The following is a 27,372-nucleotide window of genomic DNA, read 5'->3' as shown; positions in this document are numbered from 1 at the left end:
GAAGCGTCTGCCCAGGTGTGCTGACCCCGCGAGGGGCTTCTGCTGGCCGCTGGCCTAGAGTTGACCCGGCCTTTCCCCTCGCCTGTCTGGGCTCTGATCTGGGAGTCGGGGTCGGGGTGGACGACAGCCTTCGCTTTCCCCACCTTCCAGCCGGCTCTGGAGACAGGCTTGTGACGTTTCCCTTTCTGTTCAGCCAGAGTTTTATAGTTTTTCAGAAAACAGGTTAACAATTAAGCTTAATTAACCTCAGGGCCTCTGGCCCACTTTGTTCCCACGAGGCTACGTGGCTTCCTCCCCAGACGTCCCGCGTTGGCTTTATTAGGCCTCAGGTGGCCGGGAGCGCGCATCAGAGCATTAACCAGCCTCGGCCTCCAGGTACCGCGCGCCCTCTGGTTTCCTCGGTTTCCCCTCGGGGAGCCACACTCCGTGGATGGGGCGTGGGGCAGCCGAGGGTGAAGCTGGCCGGGCCTGGGGGCGGCCGCCTGCCGCGCTCGGCGGGAGAGGCCGCCTAAGCTGGGCGCTGGCCCGGGGCCTCCCCCGCCTGGCGCTCACCAGCTGCCCCCCTTTCCCCAGGGGGCTGCGCACAGCACGATGAGGAGGTTCCTGAGGCCGGGACATGACCCTGCGAGGGAGAGGCTCAAGCGGGACCTCTTCCAGTTTAACAAGGTAAGGGGAGCGGGGGGCCGGCACGAAGGTATCACCCTTTCCAGGGAGTTCCCTGGAGGCCCAGTGGTTAGGACTCCACGCTCTCACTGCCGAGGGCGAGGGTTCGATCCCTGGTCAGAGAACTAAGATCCCTCAAGCCGCGCAGTGGGGCCAAAAAACCAAAAAATATATCACCCACCCCACAGCTGGCGCTGGGGGCGCCTTCATCTGGACTGAGGTGCTTCCCTGGCACTGCCTGCTGTGCCCCGTGGGAATCTGACTTTGGAAGTGGGGTCTGGTTAGAGGCTTTCCTGGGAAAGGGCAGCAGGATGCCCAGGAGTCGGCTCTCTTTGTCCCACGTCTCTCTCTGGCCGTGTGACGTCTGCAAGTCACTCCGCCTCGTCCAGCCTCGGTTTCCCCACCTATAAAATGGGGATAAAACAACCTGTCCTGCCTACCTCCTCACAGGATTGTGAAGGAGGCTTCGAGCCGGGAAAGATGAAAGTATGTTGAACCCTGCAAGGTGTAGTGATGTTCCTATGATGCCAGTTTCCTTGGAGCCCTGAGGCCACAGGCTATGGCTGTTCCCTCCCTCCTCAAATTGCCCCCAAAGGAAAACACAGCTTTCCCTGCAGGCAGAACGCGTGATTCCTTCTGGCAGGCTCTAGGCTGAGTGAGTGGGGAGAGGCACCTGGGAGAAGGTGCCCGGGTTGGCATTTGACTACCCCAACCCCACACACCTGCTCCTAAGGCCCCCGAAGCGGGTGTGGGTGTCCTCTTACCCGAGACCACGGGGCTTCCCCAGGGGCTGGCCTGGGAGGGCCAGAGCTGGCCTGTAAAGGGGAAGGAGCACGGCGTGGTGTATTAGCTCCGAGGCCACCTAGCAATCTGCAGCCGGTTTGGGGTAATTAGCCCCTCTCACCTCTGCTTTGATCTAGGCCCTTGGCCTCCATGCCTGAGCTTCCCTCCGCCCCGGAAGGTGGACTGCAGGAAGGGGAGCAGCGAAATGCTCTTCCCCTCAGGGGTCCCAGGACCCCTCCAGGACATGCTGCCGGGTGGGCTTCAAATCCAGCTCAGCCACTTGGAAGCTGGGTGACCCTGTGCCTATTGCCCACTGCATAGGCTTGTTATGAGGGGTACATGGAAGAGATCATTTAAGTGCTGGGCACAGTGGTCCAGACGTGTCAGGTACTGCTTTCAGGGGCCGCCTGCCTCCGGGAGAGAGAGAGCTCCCTAGGGCTTGTTCCAGGCGGGTCAGGGTCCGGACGTGTTCTGCCTGTTTCCTCTGATTTTCTTGATGTGCGGCTGTGAGGCTACTCGCCTCTGGGATCAGGGCTTCGCTAAATGAACACCTCCTCCCACCAGGGGAAGGAAGCTGTGGGCAGGGCTTTTGGGGCCTTGGGATATGGGGTGCGTGTGTTATGAATGGGGGATCTCGGGGCCCCGGGGGCCTGCCATTCTCACTCCTGAGGGGGCAGCCCGTGGCTGTTGGGTGTGGGTCTCAGAACCTCAGCAGCCACCACGGGGCCTGGGTGACCCCCGTCGCCTTCCGTTGCCCCGATGATGCTGGGATCTCACACCCCAAAAAGGTGGCCAGTTCCAGTGGAAACCGGATAGACAGGCTCAGCAAAGGGGGGTGAACCCTCACCCCAAGTTCCGACTGTGCGGCAGCAGGGTGGGGCTGGGACAGGACTGGGGCAGAGGAATCACACCCCCCCCCATTCCCCCAAACTTGACTGCCCCACCCTCAGGCCTGGCCAGGGAGGGGGCGGGGAGGCTCCTGGAATTCCTTCTTCCTTCCATTCATTTCTAAGAAACACACATTGAATACCTACTGTATACACAACCCAGGGCTGGGGTTTTGGGAATCTCAGATAAGACCTTTGCCCTCCAGGATGTTTATAGTCTGGTGGAAGGAAGGGGGCTGATGGTCTGAAATTCCACGTCCTGGGAGGGGAAAGTCTTGGGAGGGGAGCCTTGGGGCGGGGAGGGACTTAGACTCATCTAGCCTCTGGGTGAACGGTGGGGATTGGAGGGTGAGGCCAGATGCTGGAAGATTCGGGAGCCTGGGTGGTCCTACCGTGCCAGCCCCGCCCCAGCCCCCGGGCTGTGGGGTCAAGCTCTGAGTCCTGACACCAGAGCCTGGTGGGTTTTGAGCAGGGGAGTAAGCGATCTCATTTGTGACGTAGAGAAGGGAACTTTGGAACCTTTTTCTTTCAACCTTTCAGGGAGAAGCAGGTAAGCTCAGAACACTTCCTTGACTGTTGCCTTGACTGGGTGGGGCCCAGCAGTGGGGGTGGGGCGCAGGGCTCCGCACTGTTGCCGTTTGGGGCCTTAGGGGGCTGCTGAGTTGTGAAACTGTTTGTTTAGCAGCATCCCTGGCCCCGCCTCCCCACGGCGTGACAACCAAAAATGTCTCTGGACACTGCCCAGTGTCCCCTGGCAGGTAGAATGGCCCCCGGATGAGAACTAATTCGGGATGGGGAGCCCAGGAGGGGCAAGGAGCAGAGTTGAGGGAAGTGATACGTTTGATTTAGACAGAATAGCAGCAACGGTGATCACCTATTTATCAAGAGGCAGTCTTGCCCGGGGATGAGTGGCGCCAACCCTAGCACCTGACTGCCTGGGTTCCCCAGCTGGGTGACCTTGGACAAATGACTCGTCTCTAAATGGAGAGGATAATAGAAGCCACCCCGCAGTGCTGGCGTGTGGATTAAATGAGTAAATGTGTAAGTCTGAGGGGCTTCAGTGGCTGGTGGTTCTAGGATCAGCACAGCTCTGTGAATGTTATCTGGCTCGAGGTTGAGTTTGGAGAGTCTTGGCACCCTCCGGTGAGGGTGGGTCCCAGCAGACAGTGGGATACACAGAACTGCAGCTCTGAGCCTCCCATCTGGGGAAGCAGGCAGTGTCCATCCTGGAATTGCTGGTCTGCAGGGCACTGAGCTGGGAGGTGGGATGGTGGCACCGTCATTGTCCGGTGCCAAGCGGCTTGCAGACGCCGGCTTCTAAACCAGGGCTGGGCCTCTCCCCCCAGCACCTTCTGGCCAAACTCCTTGACACCCACACCAAGCAAGGTGCCTCAGAGAGAGCAGGGACACGGCCCCCCAGGGGCCGAGAGCAGCATGTCCTGTTTCTTTGGCTTTGGTACCTGGGAAGGAGCTGTGTCTGTGGACAGATGCTCGGAACCCCCTGCTGGGGACTGACTGTCCGAAGGGCAGCTCCGGTTCACCAAGGGCTCTGTGCCAAGCAGCGAAGGGGCCAGGCAGTGCAGTGGTTGGGGTGGGGACTCTGGAGCCAGGTGGCCTGGGTCTAGATGCCAGCTGTGCTGCTTCCTCACTGAGTGACTGCAGAAACGTTACTTAACCTCTCTGCTCCTCAGTTTCCTCATCTGTAAAGTGGGCATTATACTAACCCCCACGCCCAGGTTGGCGGGCTGAGTGAGTTAAATTGCTTTGAATGGCACCCACACACACGGCAGGTGCCGTACAGTCTGCCTCATCCTCCTGATGACTCACAGGTGGGTGCTGTTCCCACCCTGCAGGGGAGGAAACTGAGGCCTCCAGGCTTTCACAGCTTGAGCACCTGAGGGGGGCACCAGCTGGGGATGCGACTCCCGGTTCCATCTGCCCACAGCTGTGTGGCCTCAGGGTGCGGCCTTCTGTCTCTTCACCTGTGCCGGGTGCTGGGTCCTTGGGCCTGTTGGGAAGACAGAGAAGTCGGCTGGCTGTGCCAGCGGGGCCACTGAGGACCAAACGAGGGAACTGTGGGACCCACCGGGCACTCAGGAGGGAGGAAGTGACCCGAGGGGATGTAAGCTCATGTTAAAGTAAATCCCCTTCCCTGAAAATCCCTCAAGGCCCTGCCTCCCCTGGGGAAACCTGCCAGCTGGTTGATAAGGGCTCTGGGGCCCTTCCTGCCTGGGCCCACCCTCCCCCACACCAGGCCCTGAGCAGTGTGTTCCTGACCAGCTGCCCTGTCCAGGGCCAGGCGGTTTGATCTTGGCTTTTGCGTGGCTGGGCCCTGGTGTCAGGTGACAGCCACACAGGGAGGGCCAGGTTGCTGCCACCGCCAGGAATCTGGGCTGGCCACACCCAGTATGGGGCAGTATCTCTCTGTCCCCCAGCCCACTCCCTTCTCACCCCCTGTGCCCCTGGGCAGCCTTCCTTCCTGCCCCCAGCAAGTGCTAGGGACTCCTCATCCCTTGACCATGGATGGGGTCCCCCCTTGCTCTCAGACAAACCATCTTTGCTCTCTCTGCTTTCCGGAAACCTGAAATGGTGTCCCGGAGCCGATGTGAGACAGACCGGCTTTCTCTCTCTCCCAACACCAAGCTAATGTTGCAGTTTGGTGGCTCCTTTCAAATCTCTCCTTTCCCAACTCCCTGTCAAAAGAGTTCATTGTTCTCTCTTCTCTTGGCAGGGGTCACCTGAGCCAGGTAGCGGGGTGGGGGCAGTGCCAGGTGGGCTGAATGCTGGGCTCAGGAGGTAGGGGAGGATGGCCCCACTGTGGTCAGCCTCCTAGCTTGAACCCGAGCTGGAGATGGCTGGGATCTCTGGCTGGGAGGGCCGGCCCTTGAACCCAGGCCCGCTGTCCCGGGCGGAGGGCTGATTGGGGTCACTGTGTGCCTTTGAAGTCCACAGCAGGACCCCCAGGGGCTGAGCCCCTCCTGTGCCCAGGGGGGTGCTTGCATTTTAAGGGAGATCAGATACCTTCCATGCTCCGGGGTCCTGAAACTGTGCCTAAACCCTAAACCAGCCTGGAGGGGTCCCTGTACCTGGTACTCCAGTAGGGGGAAACAAGTCTTAAAGGGCCATTAGGAGTTGGTGGGAGGGGCAACCAGGGGATGGGAAGGGCACCCGACCTTGGGAGGCAGCTGGAGCTCAGGCCAAAGGGTCCTCACGGAACCTTGCTGCTTCCCCAGGCCTCTCGGGCCCTGGGTGTCCAGCCCCTCCCTGTTGCCCTCAATTAACTGCCCTCTGTTCTCTCCCCATATCCAAATCCCTCCCTCCCTCAATCTCAGCAAGACCCCCTGGGCCTCTCGTAACTGGGGTCCCCACGCCTCCTTATCCTGCCAGGTGCCGGAGGTCACGCCTCATCATATGTTGCCTTGTTCAGGGAGCGTGGGTCTTATTTGCATGTTGAAGCAGGACCTGGGGAATCCCCTGTCACCACACTATTTACATTCGAACCCACTCTCTTGGCCCCAGCCAGTTAGGATCACCATGAAATTCCCTTCCCTGATTTTGTTTCGGAGGGAGCCTTGGTCCCTCCCCAGTTGTCAACTTGGAGAAGATGCCCCAAGGGAATGAGGGAGACCCTTTGAAGGAAGTGGGGGGCCTTAAGGGGCAAGGAGGCCAGCCGAGCCCTCCAGCCACGGTCAGGTGGTTGTCCTGAGGCTCGTCTTGTTCGAGCCAAGAACAGCCCTGCTCAATGCAGTCGTTAGGAGCGTCCCATGTCCCACACGTGAAACGAGGCGAAGTAGCTCACCTAAGTCCAGACACCTTGCAGGTGGTATCGGGGATTCTAAGTTTCACGGGCTTGACCCAGTTCCTGTTCTTTCTTAACCTGCCTGTGGAAGAGAAGTTGGTTCTGGAGGGAGGGGTGGCACAGTGTCCTCAGGACCCCGAAGGAAATGAGGAATGAGTATGAGTGACTGAATGATGGGGCCGACCTTTGTCTCCCCCTGAGTTGGGGAAAAGAGCTGACCCGCAGCGGGTGTGACTCAGATAAGATGTTAGAACTTCCTGGTGGTGAGTTGATAGGATAACCTGTGGCCTGAGCACCTGACAAAAAGCTGCAGCCTGTCAAGTTTTCTAATTACTGAATTGAGCGTCCATCCTCGAATTTGAGTTAAAGTTAAACAATTAAAAGTTCAGGTCCTTGGTGGCAGTAGCCACATTGCAGAGGCTTAGGACCTGCACGCGGCCTTGTGGCTGTTACACTGGCATCGGGGCCTGGGCCCCCTGCCGGCCACCAGGCCCCTGCTGGGTGTTGCCCCCGGAGTCCTCCAAATTCCCGAGGCTTTGGCCCTGAGCTGCTACTGCTGCTGGTGATGATGGGAAAATGCTCTCATCCCAGGAACCTTCTCCGCAGCTCTGGCTGCTGACTCCCCGAGCCCCCAGCAACCTGAGACCACCAAGGCCTAGAGGGGGCTCCTGGGGAAGCTTGTCCCACACACTGCATCGCGTGCCCTGCCCTCATTTTCCTGGGAAATGTTTACATTCCAGATACCCTGCTATCTCCCCAAGGCTTTTCCAGGCTCTGCATTTTTTACATAGCTAAACAGGAACCTGGGCTGGGGGGGCCGGGGGCCAGGGGGTAGGGGGGCTCCTGCTGGTGCACTGCTGTCCTCCCAGCTGACCCTTCCAGGTACAGCCATTTGCAGGGCAGACTGTGTGTCTGGCAGAGAACCAGGCTTGAGGGGCCCCCACATCTATGCGTCCCCAGAATAGGCGCTCTTTGGAGCTCTTGTCCCTGGGCCGACCCCAGCACAGGGCCCCCTTCCATGAACCACTGGCCTGGGCAGGCAGGCAGGCAGCAGTTGGGTGTGCTAAGCTGTCGATCCAGCTGTCACCAGGACATCTCTTTCTGCTCCTTGGAGGCCAAGTGAAGCCCAGAGCAGAGCCTTGGGCCTAAGGAGAACTGCCTCATTGGAGCAACCTTTTTCTGCAGAGCAGTCTCCATGGTTTAAAAAAAAAAAAAAAAAATCTTTGAAGTAACTGGCTGGCATCCTCTGTCCTGCTCTAATCTAGCTTTACAGGTTCAGTATCCCCTGGGGTGGGGGTGGGGAGGTGGGGTTAGCTGACTAACAAACAAGTGAAAACCTTCCCGAAGATGGTTTGTCAATCTCCATCTCTGGTGCTTACATCCATACCTTTTTAACCTGTAATTTCACCTCTGGGACATCTGCCTAAGGCAATACCGAGTTGCAGGGAGAGATAGGAGCCCAAGAATAGTCATCATTGCGACTGGTAGTTGCAGAACCTCTAAACACAAAGCATATGTCCAATCACAGAGGCCTGGTGACTTAGGGCACCTCCCCCTAAGAAATATTCTTTAGCCATTTAAAAGTCATTTCAGGGAGTTCCCTGGTGGTCTAGTGGTTAGGACTCGGCACTGCTGTGGCCCAGCTTCAATCCCTGGTTGGGGAACTGAGATCCTGCAAGCTGCGTGGTACAACCAAAATTTAAAAAAAAATAATGAAAAAAAAAGTCGTTTTAGTGCTCCTAGCAGCCTGGGCTGGCTATAGGTGGAAAGACAGACTAGAGAGCTATATGTGCATATGTGCATCCCTGTGGCATGGTCCCAGTTGGGTCTCTGGGTTGCTGTTGGTTTTTTTTTTTCCTTTTTATTTATTTTTATTTTATTTTATTTATATTTTTTATTTAAAAAATTATGCAGGATCTTAGTTCAGGGATCAGACCTGTGCCCCCTGCGATGGAAGTGCTGAGTCTTAACCACTGGACTGCCAGGCAAGTCCCAAAATTAAAAAAAATTTTAATACAATTTTCAAAGGTTACTTTCCATTTACAGGTAGTACAAAATGTTGGCTATGTTCCCTGTGTTGTACAATACATCTTTGAGCCTATCTTACACCCAGTAACTTGTACCTCATACTCACCACCTCTTTTTTTTTTTTTAATTTATTTATTGGCTGTGTTGGGTCTTCGTTGCTACGCGCAGGCTTTCTCTAGTTGTGCCGAACGAGGGCTACTCTTCGTTGCGGTGCTCGGGCTTCTCATTGCAGTGGCTTTTTTTGTTGTGGAGCATGGGCTCTAGGCATGCAGGCTTCAGTAGTTGTGGCTCACGGGCTCAGTAGCTGTGGCTCACGGGCTCAGTAGCTGTGGCTCACAGGCTCAGTATTTGTGGTGCACAGGCTTAGTTGCTCCGCAGCATGTGGGATCTTCCTGGAGCAGGTGTTGAACCCATGTCCCCTACATTGGCAAGCAGATTCTTAACCACTGTGCCACCAGGGAAGCCCCTTCCCACCTCTGTAAGCCCCTCCCCAGCCCTCCCCACTGGTAACCACTAGTTTGTTCTCTGTATCTGTGAGTCTGCTTCTTTTTTGTTATATTCAACTAGTTTGGTTGTATTTTTTAGATTCCACATGTAAGTGGTATCATATAGTATTTTTTCTTCTCTGAGGTCTCTGTTTTTAAGTATAGACCCCCACACACACCTGCAGTTGGACACATACCCTTGTTAGCAAGGGTTCCTCCGGTTTTGGGAGTGTGGGTGATTTTTGTTTTCTTTTTCAAACTCCTTTGTATGTTCCAAGTTTTCTACGATGTGTATTATTTCTGTAATAAGAACTGAGCAAAGGCACATGTCTGTACAACACTCCAGAAGCTTCCCCCCTGGGAAGAGGAAGAGAACTCACAGTGGCAACGAGTATTTGCGACAGAGCAGATATTCAGCGCTGGAGGAGCCTCAGCCCGGGTGTCCCAGAGTCGGACCCCAGGGTCTGCCTGGAGCTGCAGTGCAGCTGGGCTTCCTGAGCCACCTGGTGCCTCCCCTGTGCCAGCCCCGAAGAGCTTCCCCTGCACCCCTGCAGGAGTACGGGTGGTGGAGGAACCAGATCAGAGTTCCTGGAGAGCGGGGGGCCAGCCTAGTGTCTGGGGAGAATGAGCTCCCAGGGAGGGCCACGTGGCCAAGGACCAGGTCAGAAATGGACTGAGGGTGGGGCCCGGGTGGGTCCAGGTAGGGACCTGAGGGTGACCAAATTCCTCTTTCCTGCTGGAGGCGGCTCTGTGCTGCGGCTACTCCTTACGGCACTGACCCCCCCCCCCCCCCCCCCAGCTGTGAAGAGGCCGAGGGGATGTGTCTACAGGCCTGTGCCCGCCTGGTTCTCGTTGCAGACGGTGGAGCATGGCTTCCCGCACCAGCCCAGCGCCCTCGGCTACAGCCCCTCTCTGCGCATCCTGGCCATCGGCACCCGCTCGGGAGCCATCAAGCTGTATCCTTTCCGGTACCCAGGCTCTCGCTCAGGGATGCCCTGGAAGAGCCAGGGGCCTTGGCGTTGGTGAGATTCAGGAAGGACCCCCTACTCTCCAAATAAAAGCAAGTTGCAGGTGACCCCTCCTGCTCTCAGGACGTTCCAGATAGATGCCCTCTTAGCAGCCAGCCCTGAGTGCAGCAAGTGGAGGCAGGGGATGGGCCAAGCAGGGCTGTTGATGTTGGTTTTCCTTCCCCCACCCCCGAAGAATCAGTAGACTTGCCCCAGGGTTTTGTCCAGACCAGAGACAGGGTGGCCTTGGGATGGAGGAGCTGTGCTAAGGCAGCTGCTCTTTCAGATTCTACTCCCAACCGTGCACACCCCGCACGTACACACACACACACACACATACACACACACACACACACACACACACACACCCCCGAGAGTAAAGTGGACTCGTGGTTGGCAGGGACATACCTTCTTTAGCCTGAGGCTGGACATGGTCCAGTGGGTCCATTTCAGAGGTAGGCCCGCGGGTTCCAGGATGGGGGATGACTGCTTGGGTCCCCTGGCCTGGGAGTCCCACCCCCTGAATCTGACCTGAGCCCCCAGGATAAGCCAGGGTAGGACCTAGGGGAATTGGAAGGGGGGGATCCACTGGTGGAGAGTGTAGCCGGCACCTCCTCCAGCAAGGCTGTAACTCCTCCCCCTCCTCTGCTGCAGGATGGGGGCAGAGAGCCTGGGGTGTGAAACAGCACTAGGCTGGAGGTGGTGTATACGGGAGGGCAGAGGCCCAGGTCCCATACCACTCAGCCCGCCCTCAGCTGGTTAATCATTGCCCGGCCACGGCCATATCCTGGTTACAATTCTCAGTGCCAAGACTCATGGCCACAGCTGCCGCAGGTGGGCCCACAGGTGCCCTCTGCGTCTTCTCACAGGTGCCACCATGTGGTAGCTGGTCTGTTGTAGCTCAGGTTATGGGTTTTGGGGGCAGGGGGGTACAGTGAGCAGCCGAACTGTTGCCAAGATAAGGCTTCACCCCTCTACGGAGTCACCCCCACCTGCCTGGCTGCGACAGCTCTTGCTGGTTGGCTGGCTTTACCCTCAGAGGTCAGGTTACTGGCCCTGTGCCTTCAGGCCAGGCCCACTGTTATCTCTTCCCCACCCTAAACCACCCCACCATGGGTCTTGCTGCCTGGGAAGAAGGCCTTGCTGCCTGGGAAGAAGGCGAGCCCTTCTCTGCTGCTGGGTATTTACCCTCCTTGCCAGCTGGGCCCAGAGGGCAGGTTGGGGGGTGGTGTCCTGCCTTCTGGAGCTTTTCCTGAGCCTGCTGCTCCTAGCTATGGGGCCCCGGGGGTGGAGTTCATGGGGCTGCACCGTGAGAACAATGCCATAGTGCAGATCCACTTCCTGCCTGTCCAGGTGAGCCCCACCCCCAACCCATGTCCTTCTTACTGTCACAGCTTCCAGAAAGGACGTATGGAGAGGCAGGCATTGGGTGGCCCTGGGTTTGGTGCTGATGGGAGGATCGGAGACACACCTGCCTTTCCCCAGCTGCGGTTCACGGCCATCCTAGCAGTAACCAGGGGGTCTCTTGGTTCTGGGGCTCCTCGAAACGCCCTGCACAGGCTGGGCCGCCCCAGTGTGTAAAGGCCACGGTGCATGCTGTCCCTCCCTGGTTAACGAGACAGCAGCTCCTGCCCCGTTTCCTCCCTAGTGCCAGCTGGTCACCCTGCTGGACGACAACAGCCTGCACCTGTGGAGCCTGAAGGTCAAAGGCGGGCTGTCAGAGCTGCAGGAAGATAGCAGTTTCACACTGCGTGGCCCCCCAGGGTAAGAACTCCGTCTTCTTGCTCTCCCAGCCAGCCTGACTCGTGCACCCAACTCCAGGATACACTGGGGGGAGCGGGCAGGGCTGTGGCCTGCCTCCCCCCCACCCCCACACAGTGCCTACAGGGGAGAAGCCAAGGGGCTTTTTCCTGCCTCCCAGCGCCAGCTCCCTGCCGTCTGTCTCCTGACTTGGCAGAAAAGAACCAACGTGTTTGTCCTGGCCTGAGTTGTCATGGACCTCATTAAAGGACCTCACGGGCCTACTTCCCCCACCAGTCATGGCCTTCCCTTGGGCCGCTGAGGGAGTCAGGGGATCCTATCCGTGGGTCCCCCCTGCCTGGGCAGCAGCCACTCACTCGCCGTGATTCCCACCTGCAGGGCTGCCCCCAGTGCCACGCAGATCACTGTGGTCCTCCCGCATTCCTGCTGCAAGCTGCTCTACCTGGGCACCGAGAGTGGCAACGTGTTCGTGGTGCAGCTGCCAGCCTTCCGAGCGCTGGAGGACCAGACCATCAGCTCAGATGCCGTGCTGCAGCGGTGAGCCCTGGGCCCAGAGACCCTTGTGCCTCGAGGAACCCGTCCCTTGAGTTGGACGTGGCCTTCTCCCTTCCGTCCTGGTTATGTCTCAGGAGCTTATAATTTCTCTCCTGGGAAGTCTTTGGGGACAGGAGGACAGACTCTCAGCTCCCCACCTGTCTCTCAAATTGAGAATCTCACCCCAAGAAGTGTTAGCATCCCAACACTAAAAGGGGTCTTGGGAGTAACTTGTCACCTCATTTAAGAGGAAAACGAGGCTCAAAATGATTGCGGAGTGATACCAACTCTCAGCCCAGCATTCTTGGCACCACTACCACCTCTTTCAAAGCCCTGGGGGTTCTGCAGTGGGGCAGACGAGGCCCAAACCTCCCTGCGTCAGCTGGGCAGCTTCTGCTGATGCTTGTGTTTTGCAGTCTCTGCTACACGTTCATTTGCGTGCAGGCTCCATGGCCCCAAATCCCCAACGGCCACAACCTGTAGGTTTTGAGATCATTTCAGAATCTTTGCTTCTTAACAGTGGTTGTCTGTGGTAGAGAGGGAGTCAGATCAGGTCTGGGGCGGGGATGGAGGAGTCTGACAGGAGCTCATGGGGGCCAGGGTCGTGGCCATGGAGTGTTCTGCAGTGAAGAGGGGCAGGGAGGAGGCCAGGGTGCTGGGATGAGGAGCTGCTTCAGCCTTGAGCTCCCTAAGGGCTCTGGACCAGGCTTGTAACACTCACAGTCATCAGGCCCTGGGTGATGGTCAAGCAGGACCAGGCATTGCTGGGTTGGGAGGCTTCCTGCTTGGGGCTGGGTCACTCTGAGCACTGGGCAGGGTAGAGTCAGGGCAGTGTGACCATGGTCAGAGCAGGACTGTTTGCAGGATGCTGGCACAGCTGGTGCTCAGCCAGGGCACTCGGTCTGTGGGCAGGATGGCGGAAGGACCTGCTCCTCAGTGTGTGGCCATGCCGGTGCCCTCCTCCCCTGCACCAGTGGGAGTCTAGTCAGGGAGGAGCCCCTGCTGGGCTTTCCCAGCCTGAGTGCCCTGGGAACCCCTCCTATGGGTCTAAATCTTTGTTCTAAATATAGAGGGTTTGGTTTGGGTTTGAACGTAGAAATGCTCTTGGGGGTCCAGGCTATTTCCATTTTCTACTCGCCATCCTTGGTGTTAGCTCTTGGTCCCGTGCCTTGACCACCTCATGGTCTTCTGTTGGCTGCAGCACCTCCAGACTTCACATCAGCATTCCAGGCCCAGAAAAAAAAGGGGGGGTGGTCAAAGTTCAAGGCGAGGCCAGCTGATATTTTGTTTTGTGGGTCTTAAAAACTTTTTTTAATGAAATACCACCACCTTATTGAAATGCGCTAAGTTTGAATGTACAGTTTAACAGATTCTTGTTAAGTGAGTATCTGTGCAGCCAACTCTGGGCAAACACTAAACTTTGCCAGCCCCCCAGGGCCTCCCACCTGCCCTACTCAGTCACAACTCCCTCCTTCCCCCAGGGGCAACCACCATATGGACTTTTCTGGAAATCACTTCCTTGCTTCTCCTTATGTTGTGCCACCTGTGTTTGCATCCTTGGGGGTTTTCTCTGTCACCGTCCTATTCTATGCGTTGTTCTCCCTCCCCTTGGTGATGTGTCCAGCGGCTCTTCCATGCCGGCACATTCAGTGCCCACTGCTTTGTGGGATGCCATGTGTGGCAGTGCCCTGCTCTCGGCCACGCCCTGTCGGTGGATGGTGACGTGGGCCCTCGGGGCTCCCCTCGCCCAGGTTGCCAGAGGAGGCTCGCCACCGGCGGGTGTTTGAGATGGTGGAGGCTCTGCAGGAACATCCTCGCGACCCCAACCAGATCCTCATCGGCTACAGCCGGGGCCTCATCGTCATCTGGGACCTGCAGGGCAGCCGCGTGCTCTGTCATTTCCTCAGCAGCCAGGTAGGGGGTACCACATGGCTCTCCCAGGCCCCACATGACACATCCAGCCCCTGTCCGAGGCATGGGGGTATAGGTGAAAGAATTGTCTCCCGACCCCAGCCCATGCGCTCTTTCTCTCTCTCTCCTTTCCCACCATGAAGCAACTGGAGAACGTCTGCTGGCAGCGGGACGCCCATCTCATTGTCAGCTGCCATTCTGACGGCAGCTACTGCCAGTGGCCCGTGTCCAGCAACACCCCGCAGCCGGAGCCCCTGAGCAGCTGCGTGCCTTACGGTCAGTGCTCCGCCTGTCACCTGAGTCTCTCCTGCTTTCAGGTGTAGGTGCCCGACTCACAGAAGCAAAACCTGGGGCCCAGAGAGGGTGAAGGCTGTGTCCAAAGCCACACAGCAGGTTTTCTGACATCCACGGTGACTTTCTCTGGGAGCTGCTCAGAGCAAGACTCCCAAGCCCAGGTCTGCGCCGTGGGCGGCCGGGGTCTGTGCCTCAGACCCACGGGCCTCTGAGAGCAGGAGGGCCGTTAAAGCGATTTCCTTTTCTTTTAGGTCCTTTTCCTTGCAAAGCTATTACCAAAATCTTCTGGCTGACCACGAGGCAGGGGTAGGTATCAGTGTTCTAGCTGTTCCCCTGGGGAGCTGGAGAGGCTGCTCAAGCATCTGCCTGGGGGAGATGGTGCCTACTGAACGCCTTTGGGTCCCACATCCGGGTCTCCAGGCAAGGGGGAGAGGGCCATTCGTACCTCTCTCTGGAGAATTCCTAAAAAGCACTCCCCTTCTTTCCCTTCCACTCTCCTGGAGAGAGAATTCCCATCAGCAGGTTCCAAACTCTGCCTTAGCAGCAGACCTGTTTCTTCAAACAGAGCCCTACAGGGAGACCTGATGTATTAGCAGAGAAGGGGGGCGGGGGCCACTCTGGTTGAAGCAGGAGTGGCAGCAGAGACTCTGAGCCCGCGGCCTGCGTGCGCTGCTGCTCACCCCCAAGCTCCCCCGCGCTGTCAAGAGATGGGGGTCCATCCCAGGCCCTGCCGCGGAGACCCATCACAGGACCTCCCCGCGGCCGGCTCAGCCCGTGGTTTCAGGTGTGCTGTTGGGAGCCCCAGCCCACCCCCGCTCTTCCGTGCCTGCCAGGTTGCCCTTCACCATCTTCCAGGGCGGCATGCCACGGGCCAGCTATGGGGACCGCCACTGCATCTCGGTGGTCCACAACAGCCAGCAGACAGCCTTCGACTTCACCTCCCGCGTCATTGACTTCACTGTCCTCATCGAGGCGGACCCTGCGGCTGGTAGGCGAGCGGGAGTGGGTGTGGAGGGCTGGCCACTGGGAGGTGTGGGGATGCGGGCCCACCCCCATCCGTAAACAAAGAGGAAGGGCCTGCAGGCGTTGCCAAAGCTGCCACCCCTGAGTCCCTTAGCCCCACCGCACCTATTCTTAGGGCCCCTGAGGCTGCTCCCTTTCCTTCCCTGCTGGCCTGTGGCTTGTCCTTGCTGGCCACGCCTCCCGTCCACCCCAAGCTCTCTCTGCCCTTCCCCAGCTCAGTGGGGACTTAGCCTGAAGGTGGGCAGATCTGCACGTGGGGCTTAACACCCACCCAGCTGAGGCAAAGTGCTCTTGGCCTGGATGTGGTGGAGCCCTCCTTGTGGGGTGGGGCAGGTAGCCGTGTGGGCCAGCTGAGCTGGCCTCCTGGACCTCAGCCAGACCAACAAAGCCCTGAGTCAGCTTCCTAAATTGGGTGACAGGCAAGACCAGAAAGGGCTGGTGGTGAAACCTGGAGAGGAGGCCTCGCGGGAGATCTCCAGGAGAGTGGGAGATATCCAGGAGGGCGGGCCTCCTCCCCAGGTGACTCTGACCTGGCAGGCCCGAGGCCTCCAGGTGAGGGAGGCGGGCCTGCTTGGGACACTCTGGGCTGTTCTCCCAGCCTCGCCAGTGGCTCTTTGGAGGGAGACTCCTCCTTTCTCAGCCCCTTCCCTCCTCACGTGTGACGGCATATGCTGGGGGCCTGGGCCAGTGTTTGATCGATTCTTTTAGCTTTTCTGCATTGATGAACGTGTCATTTATGAACAAAGACTGTTTTACTTCTTTCTTCCCAATCTGTATACTTTCTATTTCCTTTTCTTGTCTTACTGCGTTAACTAGTACTTGAAAAGGAGTGGTGAGAGGAGGCATCCTTGCCTTGTTCCTGATCTCAGTGGGAAGGCTTCAAGGCTCTCACCATTAAGTATGACATCATCTGTGGGGTTTCGTAGATTCTCTTTGTCAAGTTGAAGTTCCTCTCTATCCCTAGTTTGCTGAGGGTTTTTATCATAAATGGATGTTGGGTTTTGTCAAATACTTTTTCTGCATCTATTGCTATGATCATGTTATTTATTTTTGTTTTTGTTTTTGGCCGTGTGCTTGTGGGATCTTAGTTCCCCAACCAGGAATTGAACCTGGACTCTCAGCAGTGAGAGCACAGAGTGCTAACCACTAGACCGCCAGTGAATTCCCGATTTTTCTTTTTTAGCCTCTTTATATATACGTATATATATAAATTTATTTATTTATTTACTGGCCGCGTTGGGTCTTCATTGCTGCGAGTGGGCTTTTCTCTAGTTACGACAAGCGGGGGCTGCTCTTCGTTGTGAAGCGCGGGCTTCTCATTGCAGTGGCATCTCTTGTTGCGGAGCATGGGATGTAGGCACTCGGGCTTCAGTAGTTGTGGCGAGTGGGCTCAGCAGTTGTGGCGAGTGGGCTCTAGAGTGCAGGCTCAGTAGTTGTGGCGCACGGGCTTAGTTGCTCCACAGCATGTGGAATCTTCCCGGACCAGGGATCGAACCTGTGTCCCCTGCATTGGCAGGCGGGTTCTTAACCACTGCGCCACCAGGGAGGTCCCTGATTAATTGATTTTTGAATGTTGACGCAGCCTTGCATACTTAGGATAAATCCCACTTAGTCGTGGCATATAATTCTTTTTATGCATTGTTGGGTTTGGAGCTTGTTTTTAAAATGCAGGTTCCCTGGCTTCAACCCTAGAGCTTCAGATTCCACGGGGCTGGGCTGGGCAAACCACTTTCTAGTGGATCCTGCAGCCCCTGACCCTTGGCCTGTCCCCTCAGCCTTCGATGACCCCTATGCCCTGGTAGTGCTGGCCGAGGAGGAGCTGGTGGTGATTGACCTGCAGGCGGCTGGTTGGCCGCCGGTCCAGCCTCCCTACCTGGCCTCCCTGCACTGCTCCGCCATCACCTGCTCCCACCACGTCTCCAACATCCCCCTGAAGCTGTGGGAACGCATCATCGCTGCCGGCAGCCGGCAGCACACACACTTCTCCACCATGGTAGGTCCGGCCCCGGCCCCAGCCCCGCCCCAGGGACAGGCTCGCCCATGAACTTCTCCGTCGTGTCCTCTAGGAGTGGCCCATTGACGGTGGCACCAGCCTGGCCCCGGCCCCACCCCAGAGGGACCTGCTGCTCACGGGGTAGGTGGCATTGATGGTACTCTCCTCCTGCCTAGTGGCACGTGTGGGGTGGGAGCAGAGCCCAGAGGGGTGAATGCCAGTCCCGGGCACCCCTGGCCTGGCATCCCTCTCACGGGTGGCAGGTGGGCTCTGCTCACAGGCACGAGGATGGCACCGTGCGGTTCTGGGACGCCTCAGGGGTCTGCTTGCGGCTGCTCTACAAACTCAGCACAGTACGGGTGTTCCTCACCGACACAGACCCCAACGAGAGCCTCAATGCCCAGGGCGAGGACGAGTGGCCCCCTCTCCGTAAGGTGAGGCCCGGAGCCTAGGAACCAAGGAGGGCAGGGACGGGACGGGTCCGGTGCTTATGGCCACTCACAGGCCTCCTCTCCCTTGTCAGGTGGGCTCTTTCGACCCCTACAGTGACGATCCTCGGCTGGGCATCCAGAAGATTTTTCTCTGCAAATACAGCGGCTACCTGGCTGTGGCCGGCACAGCAGGGCAGGTAGCAGGCTGGGCTGGGTGTGGGGAGCGGGGTGGGGAGGGGTGATCAGATGACTCTGGGCAGTGTCCAGGCCCAGGGCCAGGAACCAGCCTCCTGAGCGCCCACTGGTGGTGTCACCAGGAGCATCACCTGTCCCTGTGGCTCCGACTTCCCAGTGAATAGAAGTTCCCTGATCCCATCAGAGGGAGGCCTTTGGGATGGTGGTTTTTCCTCCAGAAACCAGAATTTAGGGCCAGAGGTCGGGGCTTGGCGTGCGTCTTGGGTCTTTTGCTGTCCCTGCCCTCAGGGTCCCTGAGGTCCTGCTGTCCCTTGGTGCCAGGGGTGGCTCAGCCCATCTGCCACCCCGCCCAGGTGCTGGTGCTGGAGCTGAATGACGAGGAGGCAGAGCACGCCGTAGAGCAGGTGGAGGCCGACCTGCTGCAGGACCAGGAGGGCTATCGCTGGAAGGGGCACGAGCGCCTGTGTGCCCGCCCGGGGCCCGTGCACTTCGAGCCCGGCTTCCAGCCCTTCGTGCTGGTGCAGTGCCAGCCCCCGGCTGTGGTCACCTCCTTGGCCCTGCACTCCGAGTGGCGGCTTGTGGCCTTTGGAACCAGCCATGGCTTCGGCCTCTTTGACCACCAGCAGCGGCGGCAGATCTTTGTCAAGTGAGCAGCCCTCCCAGGGTGGCTGGGGCCCGGGTCTGGGATTGTCGCCCAGATCGGCAAGGTCCCTTGGGCCCCGGCTGCGCTGATGGCCTGATGTCCCCCCAGGTGCACGCTGCACCCCAGTGACCAGCTAGCCTTGGAGGGCCCGCTGTCCCGCGTGAAGTCCCTAAAGAAGTCCCTGCGCCAGTCCTTCCGCCGGATACGTCGCAGCCGGGTGTCCAGCAGGAAGCGGCAGCCCGCTGTCCCCCCAGGAGAGGTGAGGCCCAGGCCAGCCACGCGCCCGGGCAGAGCTCAGAGTGGCCAGCGGCAGCTCCCAACACCCCTCCCTCCCCCGCGTGCTTTGGCCGCAGGCGCAGGCTCTGGGCTGCCCCCCCACCCCCACCAATCCTGTGACCTTGGACCTGTCACACGGATTCTCTGTGCCTCGGTTTCCCCAAGTGTGAAAGTCAGTCATTGTAACACCGCAGGGTCACGTCCTCAGTATTACCAGGCAGGTGGTGGCGGGGGCTGTGGCCAGTCTTCCCTGGAAGGCTCGCTGTTGAGCTGTCCGATGCCCCCGGGAAAGAAGGCCAGAGCCCACCCTAAGGCTTGGCCCAACCCACTGCAGGGGCCGGAGGGGAGCAGCAGGGCAGAGCGGACCGGCCTGCAGAACATAGAGCTGGCACCCGTGCAGCGCAAGATCGAGGCCCGCTCGGCAGAGGACTCCTTCACGGGCTTCGTCCGGACCCTCTACTTCGCTGACACCTACCTGAGGGACAGTGAGTGGCCAGCTTGAGGTGGGGGGCCCGGGGGAGCGCCCTCTGGCATGAGGGCGTGTCAGAGGCTGCTGGCTGGTGCAACCCTAAGAGGGCCTCCCCCTGCTCACAGGGGGAGAATGGAGCCCCCGCCGGCGCCTTTCCCTCCCCTGCCTGGGTCTCCGAGTCTGGTCATACTAACTTCCTATCCCATCTCCACCACTCTCTAGAAGTGTGACCCTGGACATGTCACGCAGCCTTTCTGAGCCTCGCTTCTCTGCCTGTAAAATGGGGAATAGCTTCCTCCTAGAGTGGCTGTGAGGGTTGGGACGTGCCACGTGCCCCTTGGCACCCAGTAGGTCCTCCAGAAGCTCCCTGGCTGTTTCTCTTCTCCTTCCAGGGCAAGGGTGGGCTGAGGGCTGTCTGCTGCTGTATCTCGAGAGCTGAGCTGTCCTTAGTTTGGGATCATCTGCCTGGGGCCCCTTGGTTGTCAGAGAGCCTTTCCAGCCTTTCCTGTCTACACCTGTCTACAGCAGCTCCATTTTACAGAGGAAGAAACTGAGGCTTATGAAGTTTGCTAACTTGACCTTGGAGTCACACAGGCTCCCCCTGACCCCCAGAGCCAGGGGTTAGATGTCAACCTTTGCCTTCTGGCAGGCTCCCGCCACTGCCCCTCACTGTGGGCTGGCACCAATGGTGGTACCGTCTACGCCTTTGCCCTGCGTGTGCCCCCCGCCGAGCGGAGAATGGATGAGCCGGTGCGGGCGGAGCAGGGTGAGTGCTGGGGGGGGGGGGGGGGGGGGGGAGCACCTGTCTGCCGCGGCTGGGGGCGGGGTGGTGTCTCCAGCCTTGCCCTCCACTGACCACCTGCCCCACCGCCTACCTCCATCCCCACCGCCTACCTCCATCCCCGCCGCCTACCTCCGTCCCCGCCGCCTACCTCCATCCCTGCAGCCAAGGAGATCCAGCTGATGCACCGAGCGCCCGTGGTGGGCATCCTGGTGCTGGACGGACACAGCGTGCCCCTTCCTGAGCCCCTGGAAGTGGCCCATGACCTGTCAAAGAGCCCAGACATGCAGGGAGGCCACCAGCTGCTCGTCGTGTCGGAGGAGCAGTTCAAGGTGGCTTATGAGAGGAGGCGGGGTCTCACAAATGGCAATGGCTGGGACTCACTTGCTGTGTGAGGGCTGCAAAGGCACGGGAAAGAAGCGAGGTCTGGGTGGAGTCCCTGGGCCCCAGGGTCAGTGGTGGGGACACTGAGGCAGGACCTGTGTCTGTGGAAGGGACAGAAAGCGCAGACAGAGAAATGAGGCTCTGGCGTCCTCGCAATCCGAGTGCAGTGACCACACGTCTGAGGGCCAGGCCCAACGGCAGCTTTGGGCAGAGAAGCGAGAAGCCCTCGCCTGACTGGATGAAGCTCTGCAAACTGGTCTGGCCAAGGGCGTGACCGGCTGCCCTGTGCCCTAGGTGTTCACGCTGCCCAAGGTCAGCGCCCGGCTGAAGCTGAAGCTGACGGCCCTGGAGGGCTCACGGGTGCGGCGGGTCAGCGCGGCCCGCTTCGGCAGCTGTCGAGCCGAGGACTACGGGGAGCATCACCTGGCCGTCCTTACCAACCTGGGCGACGTCCAGGTAGTCTCGCTGCCCCTGCTCAAGCCCCAGGTGCGGTACAGCTGCATCCGCCGGGAGGACGTCAGCGGCATCGCCTCCTGCGTCTTCACCAAATACGGCCAAGGTGTGCAGGTGGCGTGTGCGTGGGGACCTCTGCCCCCAGGCCTGGGTTTGGGGCTCCCGCTGCGCTGTGGAGGCTGCTGGGAAGGGCAGTCGGGGCCAGGCTCCTCAGGCAGAGAACTTTGAGAGGCTCTGGCCGCTAATCCCCGCCTTGTGGGGGGTGCAGCTCTGTCGGCAGCCGCCGGGCCCAGGAGCCTCAGGCTGGCCTCACCTGCTAGGCTTCTCCACCCCCCAGGTTTCTACCTGATCTCACCCTCCGAGTTTGAGCGCTTCTCTCTCTCCACCAAGTGGCTGGTGGAGCCCCGGTGTCTGGTGGATTCAGCAGAAACGAAGAACCACAGCCGCCCCCGCAACGGATCAGGTCCTGAGAAGGCCTTGGGACAGGCCAGGTGGGTAAAAGGGCAGGTGCCCTTTGCCCAGCCCCTCCTCACCCCCCCCTCCCTGGGGTGCCCACTGGGGGCTGGTCAGAGTCCCCTTCCCCCGTGACCTCAGCCTACCCTCCCCGCTCTGGCTCCCTGCCCCCCCCTTTGTATGCCCTGCCCTCCCGTGCAAGCTGGTCAGTCGGCCTCATTCTTCATGGGACCAGGGTTTTCCCAGCCAGAATGGGGAACCTAGTGGCCTCCAATCCTTACTGTCTCTTCCCCACAGGAACTCAGGGAGTCCGAGGGATGGAGAGGGTAAGACAGGCCTCTCTGGGGCTAGGGGCATGTGGGGGCAGAGGCACTGTGAGCACATCTGGGGAGGGAAGGGGCCCCCGTGTGAGCACACCTGGGGAGGGAAGGGGGCCCCGTGTGAGCACACCTGGGGAGGGAAGGGGGCCCCGTGTGAGCACGTGGTGTTTGGGCTGGGAGTCGAAACAGCTTCCCTTCCAGTCCTGGGCTCAGGCTCCAGCACCCCCACCCCCAGAAGCAGGGAGCTGGGGCAGAGGAGAGCCCAAGGCTCACTTGGCCTGGCCTCTGCCTTCCAGAGAGGAGGTCGGGCCCCGTGATGGAGCACGCTCTGCTCAATGACGAGAGTGAGTCCGGGCAGGAGCTAGTGGGCTGGCAGGAGGGATGTCAGGGCGGGGGGTGGGGTGTGCTTAGAAGGCCAGGGTGGGAATGAGGGCCGTTTTCCCGAAGCGGGGCAGGCCCGTTCACCCCATCAGTAGGAGGAGGGTAAATGCTGGTGTCTGGCCCAGCCCCTGCTGGTCTCACCTGGCCTCTGTTCCCCACTGCTGCCCTGCAGGGGTCCTGAAGGAGATCCAGAGCACGCTGGAGGGAGACCGAGGGTGAGTGACCGTCGGGCTTGCAGGGTGGGCGCCCTGGGAATGAGGGTCCTTGTCTGGAGTCCCCGTGGACAGTGATGGCCCTGTCTTCACCTGTGTAGGAGCTGTGGCGACTGGTGTTCTCAGCGAGTGGCGGCGGGGTACAGCCTCAGCAATGGGGGAGGTAGGGGCTCTGGGCCCTGCTGTGGCGTGGGGGAGGGGGGCGTGCTCCCGGGGAGGGATGGGAGGAGGAGCCCCTGTCCCCGCTCCCCAGGACCTTTACGCCCATCCCAGCCCTGACACACACCCCTGCTTGCCTGCAAACCTCCATGTCCGGGCCCAGGCGGGTGACCGAGGCCCCCGTCCTGCCCTGGATGCTCCTGAGTTGCTGTCACTCTCATCCCCCCTGCAGCGGAGTGAGCGGGCCGCACATGCAGGCTGCATGATGAACACACACTACTGAGGGCTCCTCCTCGGGGCACCACCCCCCCCAGAGAAGCCCGTGCCCTGGGCCGTGCAGGGGCTGGGGGCACCCCCAGTGTCCACCCTGCTGCTGCTCCTGGCCTTGGGAGAGGAGGGACCCCAGGCCCCTGGGGCTGTCCCTCCCCGGGGCCTTGACTCTCTCAATCCTTTTGTCAATGTTGCACAGTTTTTAACCCCGTTTCCCCCCTTTTTGTAGTGAGCTGGGTTTTAAATTATAAATGTTAACTGCCTCCGGGTGAAAAAGTTTTTAATAAACACCTTATTACCTCTTCACTGGACTGGTCCAACGACTTTAATTTTTTAATTGTGCAGAGATTTTCCACAGAAATGGAAATGACCATTAGCTGGTTCCTTGCCTTTGCCCCTTGGGTCTGTCCCCTGGACCAGGCTGGTGCTCAGGAGAATCGGTTTTTTAAGCTATCTGAATCAGATCAAATGGTATCTGGTCGTGTCTGAACACTGTATGCCTTCTCTCTTTGGGAATAAATGATAAAAGTTAACCGAATTGAGTCTCTGACTGCATCCCTGGGTCGGGGACAGCGGGAGGTGAGGACGAGGGCACCGCCGCGGGCTGCAGGAGCCCACCCTGGCCTGAGTGGGGAAGAAGCCTGTTGGAAGGACATGGTTTAGCTCAGGGAGCAGAGGAGGAGCTGAGGCCCAGGTCCCAGGACAGACTCACCGTGGGAGCATCCTCCCACCCGCCCTCCAGCGCAGCACGTCCAGCTCAAGAGTCTCTGAATTCGGGAACTTGGACCACTTGAGCATCCCTTGTTTCTCCTTAGAGGAACAGTGGGGGCTTACTGAGGTGGAGCCCCAAGAACCATGAGGAGTGGGAGGGACAAATCCCCAAAGGAAGAAAATGCTGTTCCTGGAAAAAGTGGAGAAGGGATGCTGGGCAGATGAAGACGAAACCACGGGGGTGGGGCATGGGGTAGGATGGGGAACTGCCGGCTCTGCAAGACAGTCTGGACTCCATCCTAAGACAACAGAAGACGAAGCCTCTGAAGGCTTTTTCTTTCTTTTGGCCACACTGTGCCGCACATGGGATCTTAGTTCCTGGACTAGGGATCAAACCCACACCCCCTGCCTTGGAAGCTTGGAGTCTTAACCACTGGGCCACCAGGGAAGTCCCATCTGGAGGGCTTTAAGCAGGGAAGTTCCATGAGGAGATTTATTCTTCTAAAGACTACTGTAGCTTCAACCCCAGCAAGTTGCACTCAGGCAAATTACTGACCTGCTCTGCATCAGTTTCACCTGAAAATACCAAGAGGGCTCTTTGAAAATGGACTTACCCTGCGTCAAGGACGAGATCTGCCTTAAGTCCACTGTACTTTGTGAATCCTTAGCTTGTGTTGGTGGTTAGAATATTTCAGCTCAGAAAAAAACATTCTCACATTGGGAGTGTGAGAGCAACAATTTTCATGGACAAGCATGCTCTAGAAAGGGGGTTAACGGAAGCTGGGCTGGCCCCAAGGGAGGAGTGGGGGTGTCCGGGGAGAGGTGATGCGAGCGGTGAAACAGAGGTATTGAGAGGTTGAGTTGACCAGGATGGCCGCCGGAGGGACAGGGTGAGTGAGTGAGAGAAGCCACTGCTGATTCCAAGGGCCGCCAGTCTGGAGACTTCGATCTGACGGCTTTCGGCATCCAGAGGTGGGAGATTTAGTGTTCACCTACATTTGAAAGCCTGGCCGATCCAACCCTCCATCACTGGCTTTGCCTGTGACCGGCTGTGTAACCTTGGATAGATGACCTCATTCCTGAGCCTTTGCTCACAACTCTAAAATGGGCTGTGATAATAGGGCCAACCTCAGAGGACTGCAAGGATTAAATGAGAATCTGTAACAGCACCTGGCCCCCAGTGAACACCCACCAAAGGATGTGAAAGTTATTGTGAGGTGGATGAGGCCAGGGGAAGAGGAGATGGATCAGGAGGGAGGGAGGGAGTGTGGACAGAGTCAGAAGAGGGCTCGCACGGAGGAGGAGTTCACAATCCTTGTGCGGAAAGCAGATGCAGGAATGAGTGGGAAAGGGGAGGCAGAGGGGAGAACTGGGCTTGGGGGTGGGGCCCATCTCCCCTGGTATCCGGTTTGTCCGGGGAGTTGCCTGGAGGTTGCTGGAAATCACACAGCCAGGAGGTGGGACGGGGGAGGGACCAAGCCTGTCTGGTTCCAAAGCCAAGTCCCAGCAGAAGCGCCGCGGAGCACAATAGAGGGACCCTTGAATTCGGTCCCCAATTCCTCACTTACTGGAGCACAATAGAGGGACCCTTGAATTGGGTCCCCAATTCCTCACTTACTGGCTGTGTGTCCTTAAGCCACTTACCCTCTCTGAGCCGTTTCCCCATCTGTGAAACGAGACCATATCCCCTTTCTAGGGTTTGGGGAGGTCTGAATGAAATGAAGTTTAGGAAGGAAGGGAACTGACACTGGAGGGATCAGCAGCGGCCACGCCTACCCAGCTGAGTGAGATACAAGCTCTGGCCTGGATCAACTGGAGGGCGAGGAGGGCACGGGAGGAGGCAGGAGACTGGAGAGAGGCGGGAAGCTCTCCCTCTGCCCCCAGCGCTCACAGGACACATTGTAATGGGCCAGACAAAAGGAAGTTCTATGTGTAGCTGATGGTAGTGCCTCACACCTGTTCTCCTGCCAGACCTTGGGAGCCAGACTGCCTGAGTGAGCATCCCAGTTCTTTTTTTTTTTATTTTATATATTTATTTTTGGCCGCTCCACCCGGCACACGGGATCCTAGTTCCCCAAGCAGGGATTGAACCCAGGCCCTCAGCAGTGAAAGTGCAGAGTCCTAACCACTGGCCCACCAGGGAAGTCTCAGCATCCCAGTTCTGACACTCAGCTGTGTGCCTCAGTCTTATCCATAAAATGGGACTCCTTAAAGCGCCAACCTCTAAGGCTGCTTTCAAGAATTAAGTGAATTCAGGGAATTCCCTGGCGGTCCAGTGGTTAGGACTCCGTACTTTCACTGCTGAGGGCCTGGGTTCAATCCCTGCTTGGGGAACTAAGATTCCACAGGCAGCACGGTGTGGTCAGAAAAAAAAAAAAAAATTGAGTGAAGTACTTAGAACAGTACCTGGTGCATCATCATCATCCTTATTACTATTAGTTCAGGGCCAAACAGTGAGCTCTTGCTCTGTGTTATCTTTTAAATTATAAAATGCATACAGGGACTTCCCTGGTGGCGCAGTGGTTAAGAATCCGCCTGCCAACGCAGGGGACACGGATTCGATCCCTGCTCAGGGAAGGTCCCACATGCCAAGGAGCAACTAAGCCCGTGTGCCACAACTACTGAGCCTGCACTCTAAAGCTTGTGAGCCACAACTACTGAGCCCGTGTGCCACAACTACTGAAGCTCCCGTGCCTAGAGCCTGTGCTCCGCAACAAGAGAAGCCACTGCAATGAGAAGCCTGCGTGCTACGACGAAGAGTAGCCCCTGCTCTCTGCAACTAGAGAAAGCCCGCGTGCAGCAACGAGGACCCAACACAGCCAATAAATAAATAAATAAATAAAAATTTAAAAAAATAAAATGCATACAGGATAGCACAAGTCATAGGAGTACAACCCAATAAACCTCCACAAACCGAACAAACAGTATCACCCACGGAGGTGCCCTTGTGACCCTTCTAGTCACGCCAGGCACCACCCTATAACTAGCTCAGTTTTCTCTTTTTGTACTTTATATAAATAGAATCATACAGTGATTCTATAACTCTCAGGCCCGGCTTCTTCACTCACCCTTACATTTATGAAATAACCCATGTATATTGCTGGCAGTGCTGTGTAATCATGCACTGTGTGAATACATCACCCCACTTTCTGCTTTTTGCAGGTGAAACAAGCCCTCTGAACCTCATTGCCCTTTACCTCGGTCGGTATCGGTGGTGGGGAAGCACAACTTACAGACTTGCACAAAGGCACCAGTTTTATGAGTTACATGGTAACTGATGTTACCCGTGAGCTTGTGTTCCTTTGGGACAGCTGCTTCCTTCTCTAGAAGGCTGCTTTCTTGGCAAAGGCCAAGTCACTTTCCACTCCTTGCTCAAGCCAGGCCTCTGGGCTGTGAGTGGCCCTCCTGGGTAACGTGAGTGCTTGCAGCAGCTCCATTCAGGTCTGAGGCTGGCTCCAGGAGATGCGCAGAGAGGTGGGTGTAAGGCAGGTAGGAGCCAAATGGAGCGCATTTCAAGGAAAGTGCCACAATCTGGAATGTTACCTCCCCCACTCTGATTCTGGGCGGGGCTGCTGGTGAGGAGAGGCCAGAGTGCGTGGTGTCGGTTGGCAGGGGCACAGGCTTCCTGTGGGGCAGGTCACAGCCGGCTTGATATCTCACCTGACTCCACCTTGGGTGCCCTGGAGCCTCACCTGCACCAGCTGCCTTGCCCTGGGGCCATCCAGATGGGCTCATGTATCCTGCCTGGGTTTAACCACAGTGTAACAAGAAACAGATCCACATCCAATAGAAAGATGGGTAAGGGATGATGGGTGAGCCAGGTCTCAGGAAAAAAAAAAAGGCTGTAAGATGCGAGAAAGCTGCTTTTTTTTTCCACAGAGAAGTGAACTTAATATGCATCCAGATTTTGTCATGTTCCAGAAAGGCAAAAATGTTCGGTAACACCATGCCTCAGTGCCATGTGAATATGGGTGGTCTCCCACCTTGTTTGTGGGAGTGTAAACTGATACAACCTCGATGAAGGAAAATTTACAGCTCTCCAGATAACAAATACACACACCCCATG

General features: G+C 58.1%; 1 protein-coding gene across 23 annotated transcripts in view; it reads left to right on the top strand.

The window, feature by feature from the left end:
• The window catches only part of LLGL2 (LLGL scribble cell polarity complex component 2), a 33,040-nt gene extending 10,140 nt beyond the window's left edge, over nt 1–22,900 (top strand). For 3 of the 23 annotated variants that reach the window (XM_057715992.1, XM_057715993.1, XM_057715990.1), the window contains 24 exons: nt 574–666; nt 9,445–9,667; nt 11,301–11,416; nt 11,792–11,950; nt 13,699–13,861; nt 14,002–14,134; nt 14,404–14,458; nt 14,986–15,140; nt 16,951–17,168; nt 17,242–17,309; nt 17,449–17,602; nt 17,692–17,796; nt 18,148–18,440; nt 18,546–18,696; nt 19,048–19,198; nt 19,832–19,948; nt 20,129–20,295; nt 20,642–20,906; nt 21,138–21,291; nt 21,551–21,579; nt 21,870–21,917; nt 22,127–22,169; nt 22,242–22,329; nt 22,558–22,900. In XM_057715992.1, the coding sequence (XP_057571975.1) occupies nt 617–666; nt 9,445–9,667; nt 11,301–11,416; nt 11,792–11,950; nt 13,699–13,861; nt 14,002–14,134; nt 14,404–14,458; nt 14,986–15,140; nt 16,951–17,168; nt 17,242–17,309; nt 17,449–17,602; nt 17,692–17,796; nt 18,148–18,440; nt 18,546–18,696; nt 19,048–19,198; nt 19,832–19,948; nt 20,129–20,295; nt 20,642–20,906; nt 21,138–21,291; nt 21,551–21,579; nt 21,870–21,917; nt 22,127–22,169; nt 22,242–22,329; nt 22,558–22,608 (3,156 nt within the window). In that variant the 5' untranslated portion in view covers nt 574–616 and the 3' untranslated portion in view covers nt 22,609–22,900. Of the gene's footprint in view, nt 1–278; nt 376–573; nt 667–2,584; nt 2,884–3,355; nt 3,375–9,444; nt 9,706–10,923; nt 11,006–11,300; nt 11,417–11,791; nt 11,951–13,698; nt 13,862–14,001; nt 14,135–14,403; nt 14,459–14,985; nt 15,141–16,950; nt 17,169–17,241; nt 17,310–17,448; nt 17,603–17,691; nt 17,797–18,147; nt 18,441–18,545; nt 18,697–19,047; nt 19,199–19,831; nt 19,949–20,128; nt 20,296–20,641; nt 20,907–21,137; nt 21,292–21,550; nt 21,580–21,774; nt 21,918–22,126; nt 22,170–22,241; nt 22,330–22,557 lie in introns of those variants that run through there. The other 20 variants (XM_057715995.1, XM_057715998.1, XM_057715999.1 and 17 more) reach the window with 18 other exon arrangements.
• Nucleotides 22,901–27,372: the final 4,472 nt, after the last annotated feature.

The sequence above is a fragment of the Hippopotamus amphibius genome, chromosome 17 (assembly GCF_030028045.1).
Source record: "Hippopotamus amphibius kiboko isolate mHipAmp2 chromosome 17, mHipAmp2.hap2, whole genome shotgun sequence".
Lineage (NCBI taxonomy): Eukaryota > Metazoa > Chordata > Mammalia > Artiodactyla > Hippopotamidae > Hippopotamus > Hippopotamus amphibius.
The sequence above is the reverse complement of the archived record's forward strand: the minus strand, read 5'-3'. Positions and strand labels throughout refer to the sequence as shown.